This window comes from Onychomys torridus, chromosome 2 (assembly GCF_903995425.1).
Source record: "Onychomys torridus chromosome 2, mOncTor1.1, whole genome shotgun sequence".
In the NCBI taxonomy this organism is placed as follows: Eukaryota; Metazoa; Chordata; class Mammalia; order Rodentia; family Cricetidae; genus Onychomys; species Onychomys torridus.
Window position 1 is genome coordinate 159771482 of NC_050444.1, and position 23876 is coordinate 159795357.

Consider the following 23876-nt stretch of genomic DNA (forward strand, 5'->3'; position numbering starts at 1 on the left):
AATATCTCTTTTGTTTATGTTCTGAAGGTACTATAGGTATAAATTTACCACTCAAAGTAGAGTAATGGTGACGTAGATGATAACACTTTGCAGTGGCCCTTAAAGCTAATGGTTTTCTCTCGTCATCTCTGGTATTACAGGCCTGGGGTGCTGCCAGAAGAGTCTCCAAAGATGACTGGCTGGAGTGGCTGAGACGGCTGAGTCTGGAGCTGCTGAAGGATTCCTCTTCGCCTTCCCTGCGCTCGTGCTGGGCCCTAGCACAGGCCTACAATCCCATGGCCAGGTGGGCTGCCAGGGCTTTCTGCCTGGCTTCCTTTCCGTTTTCAAGGCTTTTTTTTCCCCTGCAGTGGATATTTATTGTATAGAGTGAGGAATAAAGTGGTAATTTCGTTAGTAGGCAGCAGAATGAAGGCCTTTTATTTCAGTTTTACCAGCAGAGCTGGTGATTTACTGTGTATATTTAGTAGTAGTCACGGGCTCCAAGATTATGGTTTGATCATGATTCTGTTCCTCTCATTATTTCAAGTTTGGGGGTTTTGTTTGTTTTGAGTGTTTGAAAAGCCTCATCTAGAAGTTCTCTGTAATGTGTGGCTTTCGCATGCCTCGCTCATGTTCCTTGTCTCTCTTGTGCCCAAGTCATCCCTAAGCACAGTGCCATTCCCAGAGAGGCTTGTTGGTTTGGTTTTTTGGTTTGGTTTGGTTTGGTTTGGTTTTGGTTTTTCAAGACTGAGTTCCTTTGTGTAACAGCTGGATCTCACTCCATAGACCAGGCTGTCCTTAAACTCAGAGATCCTCCTGAATGCTGGAATTACAGGCATGCGCCACCGCTGCCATGCAGAGGCTGTTTATTAACTTAGTCCCAGATGTAAGCATTGTGGGGCCATTGTCACCTTTGAATATATAAAGAAAGCTTACTTTTTCATTTACACCACATTTGTTTCAGTGTTCATATTAGAATTTCAAGTTTGGGGTTTTTTTTTTTCTACCAAATTCCAAAATTATACACATTAGTCTAACTTAACATTGAAATGTGGAACAGCGAGTGAAGAAGCATCGAGTTCTAAACCCTCCATTGCAGGGACTCCATTCCTCGCCACAGGCCGCAGTGCCTAGAAAAATGGAAAGCAGGATTTCCATTATCTGTTGGGGGCTGGGAGGGTGTCCACCCATGTGACGCTGTGGTACTGTCGCACGTCAGTGGTGTGATCTTGGAAGCGGCTCGTGTTCCGTTGGAGGCCATCTGGGAGGCTGGTGCGCCTTCTGCTGGCGCTTTTTTTTGAGTTTGTTGTCATTTCCCTCGGGATGTTTGGAAAGCAGGAACAGATGCTGCCTTTGCCATTTTTGATCTGAATTTGGACATTGTCCAGGAAATATTCCAAGAATCACTTAAGGACTGTTATTTCCTAAATCTGTTCATGTCGAAGTTTTCTTTCTGTTCGTCCCAGTGAAGAGAAGCAAGTCAGAAATTGCTGTGTCCTCCTCCCCACCCGACTCTCCCACAGCCCCCTGTATATCATGTGTGTACCTGCCTGAAAAGAAAGCGTTGTCATTGTTGGGTGGGTGAAGCAGTGGGATGCTCTGAGTTTGAGAGCAGTCTGGGCTATCCTGTGAGACCCTGGCTCAAACAAACAAGAAGATTCAGTCGGCGGGTACATGTGGTTCTTTCAGCGGAAAGTTTCCTCCCTTGATTGCCACAGAGCAAGTAGTGGCCAGCAGTTACTGTGCTGCTTGGGGAAGGTTTAGATGACTTCCAACAAGTTCCATCAGGCAGCATGGCTCCTTGTATCCAGCTGGCAGTGCCACAAGCAGGTTGACCGAGTTGTGGCACCAGGCAGGGGAGCGGGAGCGCTTCCCACCATCCTTTTCTGCTCCCTGTGCTTACAGGGATCTCTTCAATGCTGCATTTGTGTCCTGCTGGTCTGAACTGAATGAGGACCAGCAAGATGAGCTCATCAGAAGCATTGAGTTGGCCCTCACTTCTCAAGACATCGCCGAAGTCACGCAAACCCTCTTGAACTTGGCTGAGTTCATGGAACACAGTGACAAGGTGAGACTTTACCCCCATTGTCCCAGCTGGCAGGAGGAGAAAGCATGCACACAGCCCTCTCTTGTGTGTGCCCCATCTACATATTCCTATGCTTTCTTGTAGGGCCCCCTGCCACTGAGAGATGACAATGGCATCGTGCTGTTGGGTGAGAGAGCTGCCAAGTGCCGAGCATACGCAAAAGCACTACACTACAAAGAACTGGAGTTCCAGAAAGGGCCCACACCTGCCATACTTGAGTCCCTCATCAGGTAGGCCCTGAATGTGTGTCCCACTAGACTGGAGTCAGTTGTAGAATTCAGCTGTGTGAAATCTGCCGGCCAGTGCATCGGTAAATCCACAGGAGTCTGCTTAAGGGGTAAAAGGAATTTATTAGGATATATGGCGAAATAGACTCAGGAAATACAGGATAGGAGAATAGTCGCAGGGTCCTGGAAAGCTGAGATACAGTCCAATGCTGTTCTGCTGCTGAGATGGTCCACACCATTCAGCACACCAGTGGGAGAAGAAGGCGGCATCCATGCCTCTCGGGTCTTAAGCCCAAGCCACACCCCAGAAGCAGATACTTCAAGGTCATAGGTAGATAGGACAGTTACCTGCTACTTCTCTAGGTGCGGTGCTTCAAGGCCATAGCTAGAACAGCTGCTGTCCACTACAGTCAGGTCTGGCTGGCACATGTAAATATGTGCTTACAGGTGGTTGTCAGTGGTCAGGCCATGGTTGTCACATCTGTCACACCACCTACACTCCGTTGTTTTCCAACCTGTGCTTGTCCCAGTGAAATCAATGAGAAGCAATTGTCTGGCCATAAGACCCTAGGAAAGACAGATGTGTATCTAGGCTAGGTCATGCTTCTGAGCAGGATTAGGGCGCCCAGAGGCAGGGTCCGGTGTTAGAGACAAGGTCTTGTAGTGTGCATTCTTCCCCCTTTGGAGTTGTGTGGATATAAAGAGCAAAGTCTGAGATGCAATGATCTTTCTCGTGATTCGGTTTTATTCTCTCCTCTCCTAAGATGGTTTGGAGTCTTTTGTGCTGTTAGAAATTACAGGCAGAAATTACATTGGCCTCAGCTCCTAGAGGACTACTCACTTCCCCCAATGATTTGAGAAGTGTTAACTCTGGAATCTAATGTCTCCATGGAGATGCTAACAGGGTTCATCATTTAACTGCGGGTAGCTCAGGACAAATCAAGAGCTAACAAGCTCCTGGGTAGGCTGACAGACCGGCCGAGCTCTGTGCACACTCCGCCTTCAGCAGGTGACAGAAGGCGTGACCCAACAGGTCAAAATGGAATCCTACTTCTGCCCGGGTCCATTGACAGAGAATGCTGATTTCTGGAGTAGCGTGTGGAGACAGAGAGGTGCCATCCACAAGGACTGCTTCAGCACAGGAGACACAAAGACCTGCATTCCCCTCCACCTCACTTGTACAACTCATGGGATGGTTTACAGAAGCCAGGGTGACTAACTGGCGTGATAACGCTAACTTCAGGCAGCTAGTTAATCCATCGTGTCGTTGCTGCCTTTTGGAGACCTGTTGGAGGCTCCTCATCCCACCCTTGGCTTTTCCTCACATTTGAGACGTCATAGAAACGTTGAAGTTCATGCAGTTTTTAGCAGAAAGATATAGTGTGAATAGAAAAGTACTCATTAGCTTTTTAAGCCAATGTCCTTGAAAATTATCAATTCTCTGCAAATAGATTTGGGTTGGCGTGTTTTGTTTTGTTTTTGTGGTTGTAAATCTGGATCTGAAGGAGAGCGCGTACTCTGAGCTGCTCAGGCGTGCTCGGCTGATGGAGCTTGGGTGGCTCCGGAGCTGCCTCACTTCCTTTCTCTGCAGCTTTCTCTTGGGACAGGAACTTCTTTCCCTCAGCACTGTTGTGTTGTGTTGACTGTGATGGGCCTTCACAGGGAAGGTTGTCCTACTGCTTCTGGGAGTGTCAAGTCTGTTTGGTTTTTGGTTTTTTGGGGTTTGGATTTTTTGTTTGTTTGTTTTATGAGAAACAGTCTTCCTATGTAGTGCAGAATGAACTTGGAATCCCCCTGCTTCAGTCTCCTGAGCTCTGGTATAGACGTATGCTTGCAGAGAGTTACAGGAACAGCTTGGGCAAAGGTGCTATTGGGAAACTGCCCCAGTGTTGTAGGAGAGACACCTAGTGACTCCTCCTGGGGTCCTGGCACTTTGAGTTGTGTGCCCCCTTTGTGGGTCTGGTCTTGAGGATGTGGCTCTCGAGGCACTGACTAGATTCCTTTCGTCACAGTGGCTCCTGAGTTCCTGCTCCTCTCCCTCAGCAAACTGTAGGTGTCTGTCTGTCTTGACTACTCACACTCCTCCCTCCAGCACAGTGGTGTTTCTTGTTTTTCCTGTTCATATTCCACTCACTAATTCATCTATTCTCGGAGCTTGGGGTGACACATACACTTAACATTAACCATCTATTTTTTGTTTTTGTCTTTAAAACACAAACAATATCCCTTGGAGCAAGATGTGGTGGTGCACCCCTGTAATCCCAGCACTCATGAGGTAGATTTGGGAGAATCTTATGCTCTGGTTCTATCTGTCCATTTCCTACTTGTTGGCTTTCTTACCTGTCTGCTCCAGGACAAATTAAATCCCACATGTAATATCCATTCTGGGGCAACACTAAGACAATATCAAGTGCTTGAAGCCCACATAGATGAGAAAGTGAAATTACCTCTCGGGAACAGTGCATTAGAAGGAATTGGACTTAAGAAACACATCATGGTAGCTGTGGGGGTCTTGTTGGTTATCCAGTGCATGAGGGCAGAGGTCTCTTGGCCTGTCTTTTGTTCTTCTTCTTGTCCTGCAACTCTCTATAGACCAGGCTGGCCCCTGCAGAGATAGGCCAGCCTCTGTCTCCTAGGCTTGTGCCACAGCACCCAGCAGTGTGCCTTTCTTCTCTGCTCAGTGGAGACTCTCGTCAAAGCTGTATGCTTGCTGTCCTGCATGTGGTCTCCTTTTAAAGGAGGCATCTGCACAGTTCAGCACAGGACTGGTGCTCACCGGGCGGATCTGCCTGTAGGCTGGTTCTGTGTAGCACTGCCCTGTGTAACTCCTGTTCCCATTTCTCAAAGGGCCTGTCAGAACAAAGCATCCTTTGTCTTCTGCAGCAGCACCCAGCTCTGCTTCTGGTCCCTGGTGGTTCTGTCTTCTCCCTGGTCAGAGGCTGTGGAGACACCATCCTTGGTGTCCATCTGTCAGCCAGTACCAAAGCACATGCTCGGAAATGCGGGCGCTAGGAAGGCCTTGTCCATTCTTCACCCTCCCTCTTCCCCTCTCTGAGAAGTTTTCCTAAGAAGTGTGGAGACCCCAGAAGTTCTTTGGGGATCATACTAAATGAAGGGAGAATCGTCAGCTTTTCTGTGTGGGCGCCTGGCTCTGCACACTCTAGCCGCGTGGTGCTGGGCGTCTCCTGCCTGCCTGCCTGCCTGCCTGCGGAAGGCTCTGTTTGGATAGCTCTCCTGGGAATCCCTGTGTACGCAGCTTCTCTTCTCACTTCAATTCTTTGAAAAATCCCCGAGGTTCTTGTTCATGGGGGAAGTGGATTCCCGGGGACCAGAGAACTGTGGGTACAGTAGAGGTACTAAGTGAGAGACATGGCTTATCTTGTACTGACTTCCTCCAGAGGACAGTTCTTCTAAAGGGCCAAACCACTGACATCCCGGAGTGAGACCAAGCTGGTGTGGGGCTGCCAGTGCCAGGCTCTGCTCCTGCTCTCCAATGGCTTATGCCCTTCCCCCTCTCTTCCCTCCCCACCACTTTCTCTCTGCCCTTTGCCCCCTGCCCTCCCACTGCATTTTTCCTTTCCTGGCTTCCTGCCCCTTTGGTTTCCTTGACTATGGACCCAACTGCTTACTCTGATTTTTTTTTTACCTGAAGTTTTTTACCACGCTCTCAATGGTAATAAAAAGAATTTAAAAGAAAATACTCAAATTTTGATAGTATTTATTGTAAAAGAGAAAAAGATATTTTGAATGTTTAAAACAGAAACTACAATATTTATTTTTACAAAGCAAGATGCTTATATACAGCCTAAGTTTGTAACCACAGTGCCATCTACTTTCATTTTCCAGACATTTTTCTTATAGACAGTATTACAAAGGGGCTCTATCTCTTCAGTCCATTTCTTACAGAATGAGTTTAAATGGATACGTATGTTGACAGAGAATGCTGTAAGGCAGTACTGTGTTCACTCTGAGGCTCACCTCCCACTGGTCTTCCCTTCCACATCAGACCCACAGTGTGCCTTGCAGTGCGCTCCCTGACCCAGGATCTAACAGAATCAAGTCCAACCTGGGCAGCTGGTCTTCAGCCTCCACATTTTTGTCTCTTAAAAATCCTATGTGCCTGTCATGGAGGCCCAGGCCTTTAATCCAAGCACTTGGGAAGCAGAAGCAGGTAGATCTCTGTGAATTCAAGGCCAGCCACTACATAATGAGTCCAGGACAGCCAGAGCTATGTAGAGAGACCCTCTCTCAAAAAGAAAAACAAAACAAATCCTATAGACACAGGAATGTCATGGGATTTAAGAAGAGAAAGCCTCCTCGTCATCATCCGCTCTTGTTGCCCAAGGCCTCTCCTCTGAGATTACAACAGTTCTTTCCATTTGTTCTTTTCCTCATTTTGTCTAAGCCTCTGTTAGAGAAAATGGGTAAAGTGACCCCAAGATTACTGTTTCCCATAGGAAAGTCATGTGAAGATGAGCTGCTGCTCTCTGGACCCACGCAGTCCTCCCCGGGGCACCCGAGGCAGGTCCCACTGGGTCTACTGACTGTTGCCATTTGCTAGTGAGTGCTGTTTGGTATATGTAGTTCTGTTGTATGTGCATGTGCTCACATTGGCGGCACAGATAGAGTTCTGTCCTGCTCCTTGGAGAGTGGCTTTTCATTGAAGATGATAGACCATTCCCTTCCTGCCCTTTCTCCACCCTCCTCCCATCCTGCTCTGCCCCCTCAGCCCTCCACATGTCTCACTTCCATAGCTCTGCATTGCAGCAGGCTTCTTAGGGCTTGAAGACTTCTGGACGGATCTTCATCTCCACCCGTTTGAGGGAGTAGTTGGCTCCGTGCCAGCCATACCAACTGATGCCATCCATGTGCTTCTTGTGCTCCCCCAGGCGGTAGTACACCCCATTGAGGTTGGAGTCTGTGCAGCAGTTGTACCAGTAGCCACCTGGCATGAGAAACAGATGAGGCTAGTAGGCTGGGGATGCCTTCCCTAGACTGTGGCTGACTGATGGCGTTACAGCCAGCAGCAAAGAGAACGTGACAGCTGGAGCACAGCTGCAGTTCACGGCTTGTTCTCAGTGAGACTCTAGGCCCCCAGCTCTGTGCCATGCCCCTCCCCCTCCCAGATCTCACCTTTGCGGAGCTGTGCACACTTGTCCAAGCAGTTGTCATTGTCCTTGTCCTTGGTGCTGAAGACTGTGTTGTTATGGTAGAGGAGGGCATCCTTCCCCACGTTGCCACTGTAGTTCCCCAGGAAGAGGCGGTAACTGTTGAGTTCATTGCCCAGTGCAAAGTGGCTATACTCTGCGTAGCGTGCATTGCCCTCCCAGTCCTGACAAGGAGGAGCAGAGCCTTAGGGAAACGGTAAAGGACTTCATTTCTACAGACCCTGCACCCTTCCTCTCTCACTAGCCCCACAGCCAAACATCTCTTTGTGGTGGGATTCTGATAAAACTATTAGAGTCCACCATGTTAGCTGGAAGCTAGCGAACAAAGGTCTGAAACCAGATTTGGGATCTGGACTCACCATATGACCTGGATTGTTCTTTTTGTACCCCTTCATATCTCTGTCTGATTTTTGTTAAATCTCACTCTGAGATGCTGTAGAAGCAAGTAGGGATATTGTGCTTGAAGCTTTCTAGAGGGCTACCACTCAGCATCACTGAGATTTGCACTTAAAAAGATCCCAAAGCAGAGGCCATGGTGTTCCATCCCTCTAACTAGGGGTTCACCCTGGCCTGGACTGGGTCTTCCCAGGTCTGGGTCAGCTATAGTTTAACTTTGCTGAGAGATAGAAAGAAAAACAAATCTTCCTTAGCTGTACCAAACTTCAGGAAAATAGCAGCAGTGACTGACTGTACAGACCTACTTACTGTGAGTAGACATGGTGATTTTTCCAAACCTGCATATCCATGTGCAGTGGACCTGGGCCAGTAGGGGCCTCACAGCTTGAGCTTACCTCTAGCTCCACACGGAGCCGTGTTGGCTGCCTGGTAAGCCGGTGGATGTGTTCATTCCCTAGCCAGAAGTCTCCTCGGATGCTGCCAAAGCCCTGCTTATACTGTCTCCAGTCTTGGTAGAAGGAGACAAGGCCACTCTTGCGTCTCTGGATGATGGTCCAGCCTCCGCCTGCAGTCTCCATGTCACAGAACACCTGAGGCAGAGAGGATCCTCTTGGGCAGGGGCAGGAGCTCGAGGACAGACACCCCAACCTGTGTGTTTTGCCTACAGGGTCAGCTGTCCATGGACTCTGCATACTGCAGCAGAAATACTGCCCCAGTGTGGATTAGCTTGGGAATGTGTGTGGGGAGGGGGTCAGCTAAGTACAACTTGATGGAAAAATTAGGTACTTCAGGGTGCCTCCTTCTGAGATCTCCTTTCCTCTCCTGAAGAGCATTGCTGTAGGATGTTGCAAAAAAAGTAAACTAGTTAAGTTATGTGTTGGTGAGAATTAGAGTGGGTAGTTGACTGACAGTTTGAAAAAAAGCAGATAGCTGGGATTTGGAGGGAGGAGTCCCATAAAATGGGTGTTCTCATAGCTCCACCATGTGGTACATTTGCTTCTCTGAATTTCCCTTTCTGTAGACCAGACCAAGCCCTGTTGTCTCCGTGTCTTTAGCGTGTCTTTAGCGTGTCTTTAGCGACCTCACCTCCAGCTCAGGGCTGCCCAGGAACTCATCAGGAGGAAGCTTGTATACTCCAGAGATTCGGTAGTTCTTCTGGTAGAGGGAGTAGCAGTCATAGATGGCATCTGTAAAGGGGACACCCAGAGTGAACAGAGATTTGGGCCCCAGGGATGGGAGGGCATGCTTGCTGCATCCGAACTGGATTAAAAACGAAGACTTTATTTGTACCACAGGGTGCCAGTGGGTAGAAGTGGGCATCAGGCTCATGGGGGCATGTTTGGGCTTCCTTAGTTATGAGGCAGTAGAGTAGGAAAGCCCTTTACCTGTGCCAAGGGACATTAACCAGGAAGGTCCAGGTTAAGGGTAAGATACCCTGCTATAGCACCAGGCCATGGGACTGGAAATGATGTGGTCTTTGAAAGCTACTTAGCGGGGCTGGAGAGATGGCTCAGAGGTTAAGAGCATTGGCTGTTCTTCCAGAGGTCCTGAGTTCAATTCCCAGCAAACATATGGTGGCTCACAACCATCTACAATGAGAGATCTGGTGCCCTCTTCTGGCGTGCATGCTGAACAATCACTGTATACATAATAAATAAATAAATCTTTAAAACAAAAAGGCTACTTAGCAGCCGCCCTGTGAGTAGCTTCAGCAGAGGCTCAGTCCTGAGCACTCAGAGGGTTTGGGTTATTGTTTCTCGGGTCATAGCTACTGGCAGGCTGGCACTTTAATTAGGGAGAGAGATTTGAAATCTTATCTTCTCCCGAGTCTCACTTTGCTTAGATGCTCAAATGAAAACCAAATCCCAAGAAGCCCACTGGGACCATTCCCTGCAAGTTTTGATATCACACGGAAATGAGACTTTCCCACCTCCCCTTGGGCTTGATTTAAAAGCTTCCTTGTTCCTCTGTGCCAGCTTTTGTCTCCTTGTTCTGAATAGCAGAGTGAGGCTTCAAAGAAGCAGCTGCTTCTAGGAGAGGCAGGGCTTCCTGCACCGTCTCAGGACTTTTTCCTTGGTGCCCACTGGTACAGGTGGAAGTGAGAGTTTCCACACAGAGCATGTTGGGAAGGGAAGTGAGGTACACCTGCCCTTCCCCAGGAGACTTCCAGTAGCAGGAAGCGGTACACTCAGCTCTGCCTCTGGCCTGGTCTTCTCTGTGACCAGTTGCATCTTACAGACCAAATGAAGACTCACTTGTCTGGTAAATGAGAACACCTACCTTTCAGTTCCCAAACTGAAGATCAGGAGGTCCATGCTTTGAAAGCAGTTTGTATATTTGTTTAATTAGCTCACAGACTTTTCAGGCTTAACAGTTAGACAAAATGTTTTCTTTATCTGAACCAAGAGTAGCCAATCATGTCTTCTTGACTTGGTTTATAATGTAGCCAGCATTATTAGTAAGAAATGCTTCACCTATGGAATATGCTCATTCCAAATGTTCCAGTAACCTCAGAAAATTAGATTTGTCTCTGAGCAGAAAATTCATTTCTTGGCCTGTCTGTGCCAAGCTAACCAACAACTGAATATTGTTTCCCAAAGAATGAATTGCATGTGCCTTACTTTCAGCCATTAAAGATCAGTGTTTACTTATTTTCTGTATTATTTGGGAGAGTTTTATTAGCAACCATAGGAGAAAATAGATCAGAACTGTAGAATGTAGAGGAGTTTGTCCTTTCTTGAGCACAGAGGTTTCGTTCAAATGGTTGCATGACTGCAGGCATTTGCCCCCTCCACACTAAGTTCTAGGGATACCCAAACAGTGTGTGGGATGAAACTTTGCATCTAGAGCAGCAACTGTTACAGTCTACTGTTTGTTTCTGCTTCCTTTACAGTCTGTCAGCTCTCGGTTAGGAAGTATAGCAGGGCCACCCCAACCTCTGAAGACTTCAAACTCCCAATTTGCTGAAATTGTGTGTGATTCAGATAAACTGGAGCCAGACATGACGTTTCATGCCTGTAATTCCAGTGCTTGGGAGGCTAAGGCAGTAGGATCCAGAGTCCAGGGCCAGCCTAGGCTACATAGTGAGTTTGAAGCCAGTCTGGGCTATGTGAGACTTTGGTCTGAAAAAGAGACTGGTAGGTCCTGGCTAAACTTGTGGGACATCACTAACTCCCAAAGAATACAAATGAGCCTTTAAAGACAATGCACTCCCCAAAGGTCCCCTGAAGTTGTTCTGTCGAGCAGGCTATCCAGAAGCAGTGCTGGGGCCAGGAGACCCTCAGTGGGGACGAGGTGAGGAGTGTCTGAGGACAACACTCACCTGCCGAGGTCTGAGTGACGGTCTGGGCTGCCTGCAACTGCATGATGTCAATCTGGTTGTTCATCTCCAAGTACTTGCCCTCGGCCACCGTGAGCCGTGACTCCATGCGCTTGCTGCTGCTCTCCAGCTCCATCACCTGCATCACTACACTGACCCAGTCGCTCTCCTGCTTCTTGCTCAGTTCACCCAGCAGACTGCTGAGGTTGGCAACCTGGGCTTTGAGCTCCCTCATCTCTTCACAGCATCCCGCTGCTTTGAGCTGTGCAGGTGTCTTGCGCTTGGGAGGCTTCTGCAGCCACACTGGGTGGCTGACAAAGGCCACGAGGATAATGCATAGCCAGGTCTTCCTCAGCATGTCTGTGGGCTGTTGGACAAGTCTTCCTCTAGAGTCCGTACCCGGCGAGTTCTGTGAAACTGCGGGAAGCTTTTGACTTCCACTGGCCGTCTTCCTTCTTCCTGGGGTCTCCTTCCTCCGAGCTTCCTTAGCCTTTCTCAAGCTAGAGTCTCTGAAGTGGAACTCAGTGGGTATTGGAACACTTTCCTTCCCGGGTCTGAATGCCCTACCGAGGCAGCATCTTAAATATTGTTAGTGCCTGTACCTCCACCCTACCGTGGCTGTGTACTCAAGCCCCTCCCACCTCATCTGGGAGGGTCAGGCGGCCTGTTGAGTGAAGTCAGCGCAAACTCAGGCCAGAGGAGAGGAGGAGGGGACAGGGCCAGTGTTTGTTTCCTTGTCTGTGCAGTCTCTGGGCTCAGGCAGGAGGCTGTGAATTTGTTTCCAGTTGCGCCTATTAGATTATACCCCTGCCAGCCTCTGGCTCAGCTCTATCAGCAGACAGGCAATAGAAGAGTTTCCAAACTCCCGTCTGAAGGTTACATAACACAGACTGAGGGTGAGGTAGTAAAAAGGAGTCTGGATGGAGACTGCTGAGCTAGAGAGGCCTGCTGAGGTAATCCATGCTGTTTGCTTGCGGTTCTGGGTTATGTGGACATCCCGATGAGTGTGGGCAAAGTAACTGGGCTGGGTAGGTCTTCTTCTGGTCATCACTCAGGTTCCTGTTGAATCTGAATTTGTCTTCCTTTTTACAAACCTTCCTTCCAAAAAGATCACTTGACATTTGACAAGGAGGTGTCATACACTTAGGACAGAGAAGATTCTGTCCTGCCAGGCACGGCTCTGGGGTTGGTCACCCACTTCTGTCAGTATCTGGGCAGCAGTGAATAGGCTCAACCTTTGCCTGAGCTTCAAACACAGAGAAGAAAACTCCACACCACCTAATAAATCTAGATTAGGAGTCTAGGTTCCCTCTCTCCATGCAGTGTGGTTTGCAACTTGATGTTAGTCCTTCTGGACCTACGTATGACTTTGCCTGAGAAACGGAGTTATTACAAACTTTATATCCTTTATTTGAAGTGCTCTCCTAAAATCATGGAACTTCTCACTAAAACTGTATACAAAGGAAGGTCCCTCTGTCCTTCCCATAGGAGCTCTATCTTTGGAACATGTACATGCTGTTTATATGAGGGTGAGCCACTGAGACAGTCACTTGACTTGGTACTCAGCTTGGGTCCCCCACCCAAACCTGACACTGCACAGCTCTTACCTACTGTAACCTCTCTGAGCATTTTCCAGCCAAGTGTCTGGCTCAGCAGAAAGAGGTTTCTGTTGAAGCCGCTCAGGTTAGCAGCAGGTTTCTATTTCTGAATGAAAGAGCATTAAGGACTCAGATAGGCCGCTTCTTGTTTCCCCTCATCTCCTGTCTATTTACTGATATCTCCTGGGTTAACCTGCTCAGAGATTTGGGGTTGGTACTATGCTAGTCTGCTATTTTTTCACTTTCCTTAGTGACAAGCTGGTTTAGCAGCCTTCATTGGCTCCATGGAGTTCATTAGTGTTTAATGTCACTCAGAATCTGCTAAACTCTGTGGAGCTCTTTAAGGTAACCTCATGTCTCTCCAGTGATGCTGTGCTTAAGTCATGAGTCGCAGAAGTGTCCTGTACTGTGTGATCGTATAAATGGTGGATACCATGTATCCTGTGGCCCCAGAACCAGTGTCATAGTGCAGCAGAGAGCAAAGGCCAACCTTTGCAATGAGTGTAGTGAACAGCTGGTTAGCATTCAAGCAGAGAACATTCAGATTTTGATCCTACTTCACACTATACACAGAATTTCAGTTCTAGATTTAAATTCTGGATGTGAAAGGCAAAATCATAGCAAGTGGTGTAGGAGATTATCTTCAGCCTCTTCAGATAAACCAAACACCAAAACTTCCAACAAAGCGGAAAACATTAAGATGTGCAGGCCAGTTGTGGTGACACTCTCCTAATATCCTAGTACTCAGGGCAGAGGCAGGAGAAGTGTAAGTTTTTGATTATTTGCACTATATAACAAGTTCAAGGCTAGCCTGAGCTGCATGGTAAAAAAAGAAAGAGAAATGCAAGAAAAGCATAGCAATTTCTTTTCAATAGAAAACACTGAGAAGCCAGGCGTGGTTGCGCACGCCTTTAATCCCAGCACTTGGGAGACTGAGGCAGGTGGATCTCTGTGAGTTCAAGCCCAGCCTGGTCTACAGAGTGAGTTCCACGACAGCCAGGGCTGTTACATAGAGAAACCCTGTCTTGAAAAACAAAACAAACAGAAAAGGCACTGAGGAGAAATAGAACATCATGTTTCTCACTGCATCCACATGTTAGACAGAGTTCCAAGATCTTGGCCATCCAGAGGCCAAGATCAGACTTCACCCAAAATACCCAGTGTGCTTTGCATCCAAGTAGATCAAACTAGCTTCAGGTTGAGCTCTGAGCCCTCCCCACCCACATCTTCTTCATAGTCTCTCCCCAAGCTCTTCATTTCTCTCTGGATATGAAGAAGCAAAAAAGGGAGAGAAACCTCCAGACATCACCAGAAGAGGGGCAGTGCTCACTGTTGCAGAATAAAAAGACAACAGCCAGTTTGTCAAGAAGCACTGACAAAAAAGATAAAGTTGGAAGTAATTAACTGGCTGACACACTGGGAGCAATGTGCCTGCCAGTAGCTCTCTAAATCAGCCAGAGCCTTGCAAACACGACAGCCATTCATCATTTTTACAGCATGCCTCTGACAGGCTCCTCGGTTGGAAACCTGGCCTGCACAGAGTCTGTGCTTTGACACTCTGAGGCTTGAACCAACCTGTGTCACATGCTGGGTTGGATTAGGTACGAGGTCCACATCCATCCAGGAGACGTCTGCAAGCAGAATATACCCAGCCTGTCACCAGGCAGTACTTGGCCTCCAGGGAATTTCCAGAAGGCACATGGAGTTGTGAGTGCATGCACAGCTTTCCTTGTGGCCTGGATCCACTAGGAACCACTGTCAGCCAGCTGGATTCTCTTGCTGATGGCTTGTTGGCACAGCATTAAGAAGAGTTAGGAGGCCAGTTGTGGTAACTCACACCTGAAATCCCAGCATTGCAGTAGCTGAGACAGGAGAAAGCAGGCTTATGGGCTACATGGTGAGACCATCTCAAAACTCAGAAAACAAAACAAAAAAGGAAGTGTGAAGTATCTTAGAAAAGTAGAAATGCCTATGCTGTGTGCCAAAGCAAGATGCAGGAGCGTGTGTTGGGCATCACTCTGTAAAATACGTTTAATTAATATGCACAGGTAAGATATTTTAAATTCAAATTATATATATATATATATATATATATATTTGAGCTGAGGATCGAACCCAGGGCCTTGCATTTGCTAGGCAAGCGCTCTACCACTGAGCTAAATCCCCAACCCCTAAATTCACATTATATTGTAATAGACTTCCCTGCCTTGAATATTTCTTCATTTGGAGTGGGGAGACTAGAGATAGTTTAGTGGAATAGCGCTTTCCTAGCACATGGGTGAGGTCCTGGGTTCAATCACCAGCACCTGTGCCAACCAGAAAACCTGTGTGTTTGCCTCTCGGTGTCTCCCTTCTCCAGCAAGTCAAAAAGATGCTTTGTCAGGGGTGGTAGCTTATGCCCATGTTCCCAGCACTCTGACTGACATGAGAATACACTGCAGGTTCAAGAACCAGCTTAGGCTGCACAGGAAGACTGTCTCAGAAATCCAAAAACAAAATAAGCAAATAAAAACACTATATAAGATATCCTCACTCAGTAAAATGAATTTTGAGAGAGAGAGAGAGAGAGAGAGAGAGAGAGAGAGAGAGAGAGAGATCTTCATTCTCAACTATTTCTAAAATGTACGGTTTCTTTATGCCTCTTCCTACCCTGGCACCTGTCACCATCATTCCTTCCAGTCATGAGGATCACACTATCTCGCTGCACAGTTGCCGTGTCCTCTAGATAGAACAGACATCCTGGGAACTGTCCAAAGGGGAGGGGTGGGATGCTACAGAGCTTTTCCTTCTGAGGAAACTCTGAAATTAAGACAGCAGGAACTTTGTGGAAGGTCAGAAAATAGTCCCTTGGCTTATACTAACTTTGCTTTAGATTTATGATTTACTGCCTCAGCTTCCTAGTGCTGGGATCCTGCGCGCACGTATGTTGTGTGTGTGCGTATGTGTGCGTGCGTGCGTGTGTGCGTGCGTGCGTGCGTGCGTGTGCTCGCGCCAGTACACATGCACGAAGACCAGAAGAAGGTATCTGGTGTCCTCCTCTATCACTCTTCACTATTCCTTTGAGGCAGCATCTCTCCCTCAACCTGGGGCTTGTGTTTTCCTCAGCTAGGAGTCTTAGTACCCTAGATTCCTGAAAGTTGCAAAAAGTACCAAATGTTCCAGCTTCAAATGTCTGTGATGGGGCCCATCTCTTCTTTCATAATGTGCAGGGGAAATGCTAAAAATTTCCTTTCCCTAAGTTTTTAAAAAAGTAAATTTGCCAGGTGGTGGTGGTGGTGGTGGTGCACGCCTTTAATCCTCGCACTCAAGACAGGTGGTCTATGAGATCTCGGCCAGCCTGGTCTACAGAGCAAGTTTCAAGACAGCCAAGGCTACACAGAGAAACCCTGTCTTGGAAAAGAATTTTTCTTTTAATTGAATTAGTTAATTGGTGAAAGAGAGAGCACATGTCAGCACATTTGTGCAGTCTTACACATGTGGAAGCTGAGGGCAGCCTTTGAGAGTCAGTTCTCACCTTCTACTATGTGAGCTCTAGGGTCAAACTCAGGTCATCAGACTTGGTGACAAGGGTCACTCACTGAGCCATCTCACTTTTTGGTTTCCCACCATATTCCTTCCTGTCTGCATTTAAATGACTCCACCTCACCTCCTCTCTGTCAGGTTTCAAATATCCCTTTGCTTCCTGTCTTAGCTACTGTCCTTCCATCTTGAAATTAATCTATTCCAAAAGAGACTGTTGTTGAGGCCCTTGAATAAAACATTCTCTTGTTCCAAGACTCTTGAACTGCCTGGTGAAGATGTCAGGGCGTAGCCAGCCCTTTTATCCTGGCCCTGTAGGGCATCTGGCAGTTCTGTTCATCTGTGCTGGGCACAGAACTGACTGGTGCTGGGGGAAGCAGTTCTGTGCTATGCACCATCCACTGTGGCCGTCAAGACACCCCATTCCATCTCCTGCCAGCTGTGGTACATGTGCCATTGTTTCAGTGCCAAGGGAATTCAGAGAATTCCTTTGACAGGGAACAAGTAAAAGGCAGACGGCAGTCTGCACTAGAAGGAAGGCCCAGGGCCATGTGGAAGCAAGCAGTTAGGTTCTCATAAATTCCTGATGGAGCACCAGGGTACCAGGCATTGCAGATGGAGCACAGATGCTCCCAGTCTGCCTGGGCATCCGCCCCTCCAGGCTTGGTGTGGAAGGCTCTCCCTTTGCTTGGCTCTTAACTGCCCTGAGGTCACTAAGGCTCTGAGGCTAAGAGAAGAGAGCGATAAGCAAAGGGCCACAAGGGAAGCAGACTCCAAATCAGCTACTGTGAACAGTGACTAGGAAACCCTTCAGGCACTGTGGTGCTCCTCAGGCAGCAGGAATGGCAGCTGGGCTGTTTGGCTCTTAGGTCAGTCCCTTCCTTCTCCTCACAAACTACCTATGAAGAGCCTCAGGATGGGAGGTGGACATGTCGGGAGGTTACAGAGGACTAGGAGGAGTGGACTAGATATGCTCTCGACACAGTGTAGACATGTGTGAAGTTGTCAGCAATACTTTCCTTTTTTTTTTTAATCATAATTTACAGATACCCTGGTGGTGGTGGTGGTGGTGGTGGTGCAGCACACTTTTAATCCCAGCACTTGGGAGGCACAGGCAGGCGGATCTATGAGTCTACAGAGTGAGTTCCAGGACAGCCAGGGCTCCACAGAGAAACCTGTCTCCAAACAAAACAAAGGAAAGGGAAAAAGCACAGAGGGACAGCTTGGGGGCGGGACCACAGGAGTGCCAGGCCCTCTTGCTACCCTGGGTCTCAGCATCTCTCCCACTGTGGCAGCAGCGTGTCCCTCACTTCAGAACCCTTCTCTGGTGTCTTCTGGTCTGCTCCCCCAGTCCCAGAAAAGAAGTGCCCTTGGCTTGTCGGTGAAGACATTGAGGCCACTTCTTGTCCTTACTCATTAGTTGTAACCAACTCCAGAAAGTGTTTTCCTTGGGTGGCAAGAATGTTTCCAGTTTCTAGCCCTTGAATTCAGCCTTACTTTAAAAAGAAAAGGAAGGGCTGGAGAGATGGCTCAGAGGTTAAGAGCACCGACTGCTCTTCCTGAGGTCCTGAGTTCAATTCCCAGCCACCACATGGTGGCTCATGACCATCTGTAATGAGAGCTGGTGCCCTCTTCTGGCCTGCAGTCATACATGCTGTATACATAATAAATAAATAAGTCTTTAAAAAATTATTTAAAAAAAGAAAAGAAAAATAACAAGTCTTCTGAACAGAATGAATAGGCCCCTTTCCCACCTGACTTTCTCGTTCCCTACAGTCAGGTCCATTTGTGGACTCTGGGTTTTACTTTGCAGGTAAGCAGTTTTGACTTGCTTTGTAGACTCCTAACTATGTAAGTCGACTGACCTGTCATTTCCACCCACTGCTAAGTAGCAGTAGCCACCCATGCCTCAGTCTCTGCATCTGCTTGCTGTTGTGTCTTTACCAGCATTAGTAGAGCTGGTTTGTGTTGAGCATTCCACTGCTGCTGGGCGGAGTCTTCTCAGGTTAGCTGGCCCCTTGTATCTTTCAGTGTTAGTAGAGAAAGGCGGGGGTGTACATGGGGAGGGTTTATAGAAGGGGCTTTGTGACACTCCCAGCTCTATAAAATGGGTTTTTCAGAAGTGGGGTAGGGAGCAAAGGTGACTTCTTCACAAGAGCAGAATGCATACCTGTCCTTCTGTTCCCATAAAGTGACATTTGCAGGTAGTCAGAGGACAACTGTCAGGACTCAGGTCTCTCCTTTTGTCATGTGGGTCCCAAAGATTGAACTCAGGTTGTCAGACTTGGCAGCAAGAGCTCTAAGATGGATTTGAAATGGTGGCATGGCATTCAACAGCCTGTGATCTCTTTTCTTCATATATAAAATGAGCCTGTTAATGACTGTTACTCCTCACATAAGTGTAGTACCTGCCATGTGCAGTGAGCACTCTCCATGATGAGTTGTCGTAGCGTACCTCTGAAGGTAGGGTCACGGAAGAAGAAGGAAACATTAAAGCCTCTAAAAGACAAGCTCTCTTTTTGGAGTAGGGCGAGTTAGAGACAAGATTTCTCTGTAGCCCGGGCTGTCCTGGAGCTCACTCAGTAGACCAGGCTGGTCTTGAACTCAGAGATCCACCCGCTTCTACGAGTACTGGGATTAAAGGCGTATGCCACCACCGCCCAGCAGACAGGCTCTCTTAATCAACAAGATTTGGATCCTTTAGGCCTCAAATCTAAATTTATGAATTTTATCTCTGATTGAGCCCTCTCACTTTTCATGGGTCTCGGCCTGAGGTAATTCCTCAATGGTTTTCCTTATTGCTACACAAGAGCAGCCCATGGTGGCAAGAAACATCTTAGCTCCATGGCCGTTGCTTAAGGCCTGATCCCTCCGCTGTGTTCATCCTGCTCTGTTTCCCCTTCCTGCTGAGCCCCCTACATCCTCAAGGCCTGCACAGCAATGTGGGATAGCCTGCAGAAGTGATTTGTTTGAACAGCTGAGGGAGTTAGGGCCCAAGGAGGTCTCATTCTCTGTGCACAGTGCTCTATTGGTCTCTTTTACAAGACTGTGTTGCTAAACTATGGCACTAGTGAAGAGTTTGAATCTGTGCATTAAGATGTCAAATTGTCAGTGATGGTGCACCCCTTTAGTCCCAGAACTTGGGAAGCAGAGGCAGGCGATCTCTGAGTTCGAGGCCAGCCTGGTCTCCAGAGCAGTTCCAAGGCAGCCAAGGCTACTCAGAGAAAAACTAAAACAAAATCAAACAAACAAAAAAAGATGTCAGATTACCACTTCCTAATTTTGGCTATTGTTGTTAAACTCTCTTTTACACGTAATTAGTGGCAGAATGGATTAGGTAATGGCATTTTATGTGGTTTTAGTTTGGGTTTTTTGTTTAACCACAATGTCAGTGGGTTTCAGAGTAAACCAAGCACTTTGTAATGTTCATAATTTGTTCTTGAAACAAAGTATGTTCAGACAAGATAAGAAGACAGCTGCTCAGACTAGTGTGGTGGTTTTGTTTGTTTTGTTTTTCAGTCTGTTTAAAGCTAGCACTCTGGTTTAGGCAGAGAGCACGTCACCTTCCTTGTCAGGACAATTTCCTCCTGCCAGGACCTCCTCCCACCAAGGCTGCCTTTGCAGTCCACTGACAAGAGTACTGAGAACATGAAGTGCCATGTTTCAGGAGTGCTTACTGGCTTTCCTTTTCCTATTTTCTTAGACTTCCAAAACTACCATTTGGTTAAAGAACTAGACAGTGGCAGAGCTGTACCAAGTAATGTCGGTTAGCAATGCAGTTCATCCTACCCCATGAGAGTAGACCACTGAGGTGAGAGCTTACATGCCATGATACCATGTAGAGGCCAGCCTACAACTTTCAGGAATCCATTTTCTCCTCAGCCTTGTGGGTCCTGGGGATCAAACTCAGATTGTCAGGCTTGGTAGCAAGTGCTTTTACCCACTGAGCCATCTTGCCAGCCCATTCTCCATTTCCTAATAGAGACATCCAGTTGCTCCAGGTATTGGGGGGAACATTCTGATTCAGTCTAAGTTTAGGCTTGGTGTCCTTGGCTCAGTGTCCTCATTAGTAAGATGGAACAAATCTTAACCTTTCTTGCCTGATTTTCTCAGGGATGCGAAGCCAAAGAATAATGATTGGAAGTGCTGTCAGAATGTGCTTTGTAAACATGAGGCACTCAATTATTACTTTCACAAATGTTAACTTCTCTTAGTCTATCAGATTTCTGGGCAGTTCCTTCCAGTTTTATTGGAAGGAAAGTGATAGAATTTAAAAAATATGTTTATAACAGCAACCTCTTGCCATATTACCACATGGAACCCAAATCCCAGAATTTCCCAAAACCACTTAAAAATTAATTCTGCTCAAGTAGACAGTTTGTACTCTGTGCAGTAAACTAGACCCATGCTCATTAAATCTGTCTAGATTCCCAAGTCGGTATGCCACATGTTGGTGTTTGCCCGGCTAGTAACTGGATACAACCAATTGTTGCCTGCCTGAGTGTTCTCCCCATTTCCCTGCCTTCCGTAGCAGAAGCAGGCTGTGTTTAGCACTGGCTCAGCTGCACAAGTTCTTCGTAGAATGAGGGGCTAAGGCTTGCAGTTCTACTTTCAGGGCCATCTTGTAGCCTCTGATGAATTAACTCTAGGGACCAGGGCTTCAGTGGCACTGCTCAGCAGCAGGCATGCAGTACAGTTCTCCAGTTCTGTAGGCCCCAAACACCACGTAGAGGTGACTTTAGTGAAGAGCATCTGTATGCTGATGGCCCTCACTAGAAACACTGCTCTCACAGGATTTACTATAGGGGGAGGGAGTTGTTCCTGAAGAGGGACCAACGAAGCCTATGGATTTGAAGATACTGGGCTCTGGCGGAGGAGCAGTGAGCATGAATGGAGAGCCTAGGAATTATGCCATTTTTTAAAAACAATTATTTTTATGTCAATGAATATTTGCCTATATGTATATATATGCACTACATATGTGCAGTGCCCATAAAGGCCAGATGAGAGGGTATCAGATCCCCTTAGAACTTGAGTTACAGGCAGTTGTGAGCTATCCTGGGAAATCCAAACCTTCATCCTCATTAAAAGCAGCAAGTGAAAGGCAGTGGTGGCGTACGCCTTTAATCCTATTACTTGGGAGGCAGAGGCAGGCGGATCTTTGTGAGTTTGAGGCCAGCCTGGTCTACAGAGTGAGATCCAGGAAAGGTGCAAAACTACACAGAGAAACCCTGTCTCAGAAACAAAACAAAACAAACAAAAAAAGCAGCAAGTATTCTTAACCACTAAGCCATCACCCCAGCCCCAATTTAAAAACGTTTAAATGTGTGACTGAGAGCATAGTTCAGTAGTAAAGCCCATGCCGTGGAAACCAGTTTCTGCTGTCCAGAGAACAGGCCAGAATACCACATACTAGCCTTTACTGCCCCTCAGACTGGGGCAGGAAATCAAAACCCTTCTCTCAGGTAGTCATTCAAGCTGGGCTTTCTATGTGGTGATAGGTGACGGATACCCCTGTGTCCGTGAGACCTCATCCTCGGGATGCTGATGAGCCATCTTGCCCAGTGTCCCCAGACCTCTCTCCTTCAGATGTATGAGTGTAACTGTGTCTCCCTTTTGTTTCCTCAGCATCAATAATAAGCTACAACAGCCTGAGGCAGCTTCCGGGGTGTTAGAATATGCCATGAAACACTTTGGAGAACTGGTAAGTGCCTTCTCATTACTTCTAGAAAGACAAGAAGAGACCTGGCTACAGAGGCACTCAGCCACCACCTTGAAAAAGTTACTTTCCATTTCTGTGGGGTTTTTCCTTAATTTGTGAGGCTCTAAATGCCAGCTTGCCTGTATCCTAAGGATGAAAGGGACAGTGCAAGACGGACCGCATTCACATGGAATGGAGACGTGGGAGAGTGGCACACAGTCTAATCAGTAGTGGTAGTTGTTGGGAACTCTTAGCATGTAATGTGTGATAAGTGCTCCAAATGCTTCATCTGGCTCCATCCTCACAGGAGCACACTGAAGTGGCTGTTGTCACTATCCCTTTCTCGGTGAGGGGACTGTGGACCCAGCAGGGTGAACACCTGTGAGCTAACAGAGCAGGATTTGAACTTGGACAGGTGGGCACCAAGACTGTCATTCAGCCTGGCCTATCACCTGTGTATTTATTGCCTGTGGCAGAGCCTTGTGCCTGTCCCTGGGTTAACACCCAGTACACTGTATTAGAAACTAGCCAATTCCCCAAGAGGAAACTAAAGTGCATCCTTTTAATCCCTGATGCCAGGACTTTCTGTTTCATTATTACTTATGTAGCTGTTTCTCTGCTCCCTCCTTGCTGGTCATAAGCAAATCATTCCCATGACTTCTTACAGTTTCAAAAGGTGCTGTGATGATCCCTAAATGTATAACACCAACTTAATCAGTGTAACAATGGGACCCTGGAAGGCCAGAAAACTGGGTCTATATATTTGATGCGGAGCCTTTATTAATTATGTAGGTCACTTACAGTGGTCTGCCTTAATCAAAAGGCAGGGGCTTCTGTGTGAGTCTCTGGCACTGTGTCTCAGTTAGAACATCGGGCTGGAACTCAGTCATCTTTCACCACCTTAAACATGCATGGCCTGTAAACAAACTGAAGACAGCATCTCTCCAGATGCCAAAACACGAAGAACAAAGTCTCATCCATCTTTGCCTTGTTTGTAGAAGTCAGAAAGCACACAGTGTACTCCCCAGGCCAAGCTGCACTCTGATGCAATAACCCTGGAGCCTGGGCTCCTGTAAGTCTGGGTGAAACAAGGGTTCTTTGCACATCTGGTGCTCAGGTGATCTGCCAACAGATGGCTCAAACTCTGGTGCTCCGAGTGCCAACCGTAAATGAAAGTCTCTCCATTCTCAGGTTCTAAAGGTGGCCATTAGCTCAGGATTATTGCTAAACCGTGGTGGATTTTCTGTAATATTTAGGTAGCTGAATCATATTAAGCTTGACAGTGGTTTGCCTTCTCTTGGCAGAGCCTGTGCTTTCTCAGCACAATTTATGTAACAGCAATCTCATTAGGATTTCGTGTGATTCATTGCTTAAACCGTATAGTTTCTGCAGCCCATTGCAATTCAAAATGCCCTGCCCCCTGCTTGACCTGCTCCATATGCTGCTCCCCCTACTTTCTGCTGGTTCACCAAGGGTGTGCCACGCATTATTCACTGACTCCTTGTGTAGAAATTCAACCTGGGACATTTATCTGTGCGGCCCTTCTTCTTGGAGTATTTCACTACAGTCTCTCTGTAAGTCATTCTTCTCGAGTTCTCTTTCATATGTGGGCCAATAGAAACATTACTCTTGGCTTTAAGGATGAAGTGTAGTTTACCTTCCACACACAGCCCCACACCCCCATACACCCCCCACACCCCGGCACTGGGGCGAAGGCTGATGTGGCATTAGTTGGTGCATAGACAACGGGATACTGGAAGGAAGTGCAGTCAGCATTACAAGTAGAAGGGCTTCTGACCCGGCTTCAGCCAGAAGAGGTACTTTCAGGCCACTCAAGGGACGAGTGGTTCCTTCTGTGTCTGCTACGTAAACATCAGTTTTAT

The 23876-nt window shown here is 47.4% G+C and overlaps 2 protein-coding genes across 3 annotated transcripts in view; one reads left to right on the plus strand and one right to left on the minus strand.

The window, feature by feature from the left end:
* Window positions 1–23876, plus strand: part of Mtor (mechanistic target of rapamycin kinase) — a 115000-nt gene that overhangs the window by 43342 nt on the left and 47782 nt on the right. The window contains exons 26-29 of the mRNA XM_036179965.1: window positions 141–283; window positions 1885–2047; window positions 2150–2295; window positions 21921–21996. Coding sequence (XP_036035858.1) covers window positions 141–283; window positions 1885–2047; window positions 2150–2295; window positions 21921–21996 — 528 coding nt within the window. The remainder of the gene's footprint in view (window positions 1–140; window positions 284–1884; window positions 2048–2149; window positions 2296–21920; window positions 21997–23876) is intronic.
* Angptl7 (angiopoietin like 7) lies at window positions 6516–11843 on the minus strand. 2 transcript variants are annotated; one of them, XM_036179967.1, is made up of 6 exons: window positions 11179–11843; window positions 8943–9043; window positions 8252–8446; window positions 7426–7624; window positions 7039–7237; window positions 6516–6700 (listed from the first exon to the last, which is right to left on the minus strand). In XM_036179967.1, the coding sequence occupies exons 1-5, from the start codon at window positions 11531–11533 to the stop codon at window positions 7068–7070; spliced, it is 1020 nt and encodes a 339-aa protein (XP_036035860.1). In that variant the 5' UTR covers window positions 11534–11843; the 3' UTR covers window positions 6516–6700; window positions 7039–7067. The 2 variants fall into 2 exon arrangements, with proteins under 2 accessions (XP_036035860.1, XP_036035859.1); XM_036179966.1 differs by having other exon boundaries at window positions 6516–7237.

Bases quoted from the DNA above. Each gene is read 5' to 3' on its own strand.
- Angptl7 (XM_036179967.1), bottom strand. From the start codon at position 11,533: ATGCTGAGGAAGACCTGGCTATGCATTATCCTCGTGGCCTTTGTCAGC. The intron at 7,625-8,251 runs GTAAGCTCAAGC...CCTCCTTGTCAG, and splicing joins GGCTCCGTGTGGAGCTAGAG to GACTGGGAGGGCAATGCACG. The intron at 7,238-7,425 runs GTGAGATCTGGG...TTCTCATGCCAG, and splicing joins GTGTGCACAGCTCCGCAAAG to GTGGCTACTGGTACAACTGC.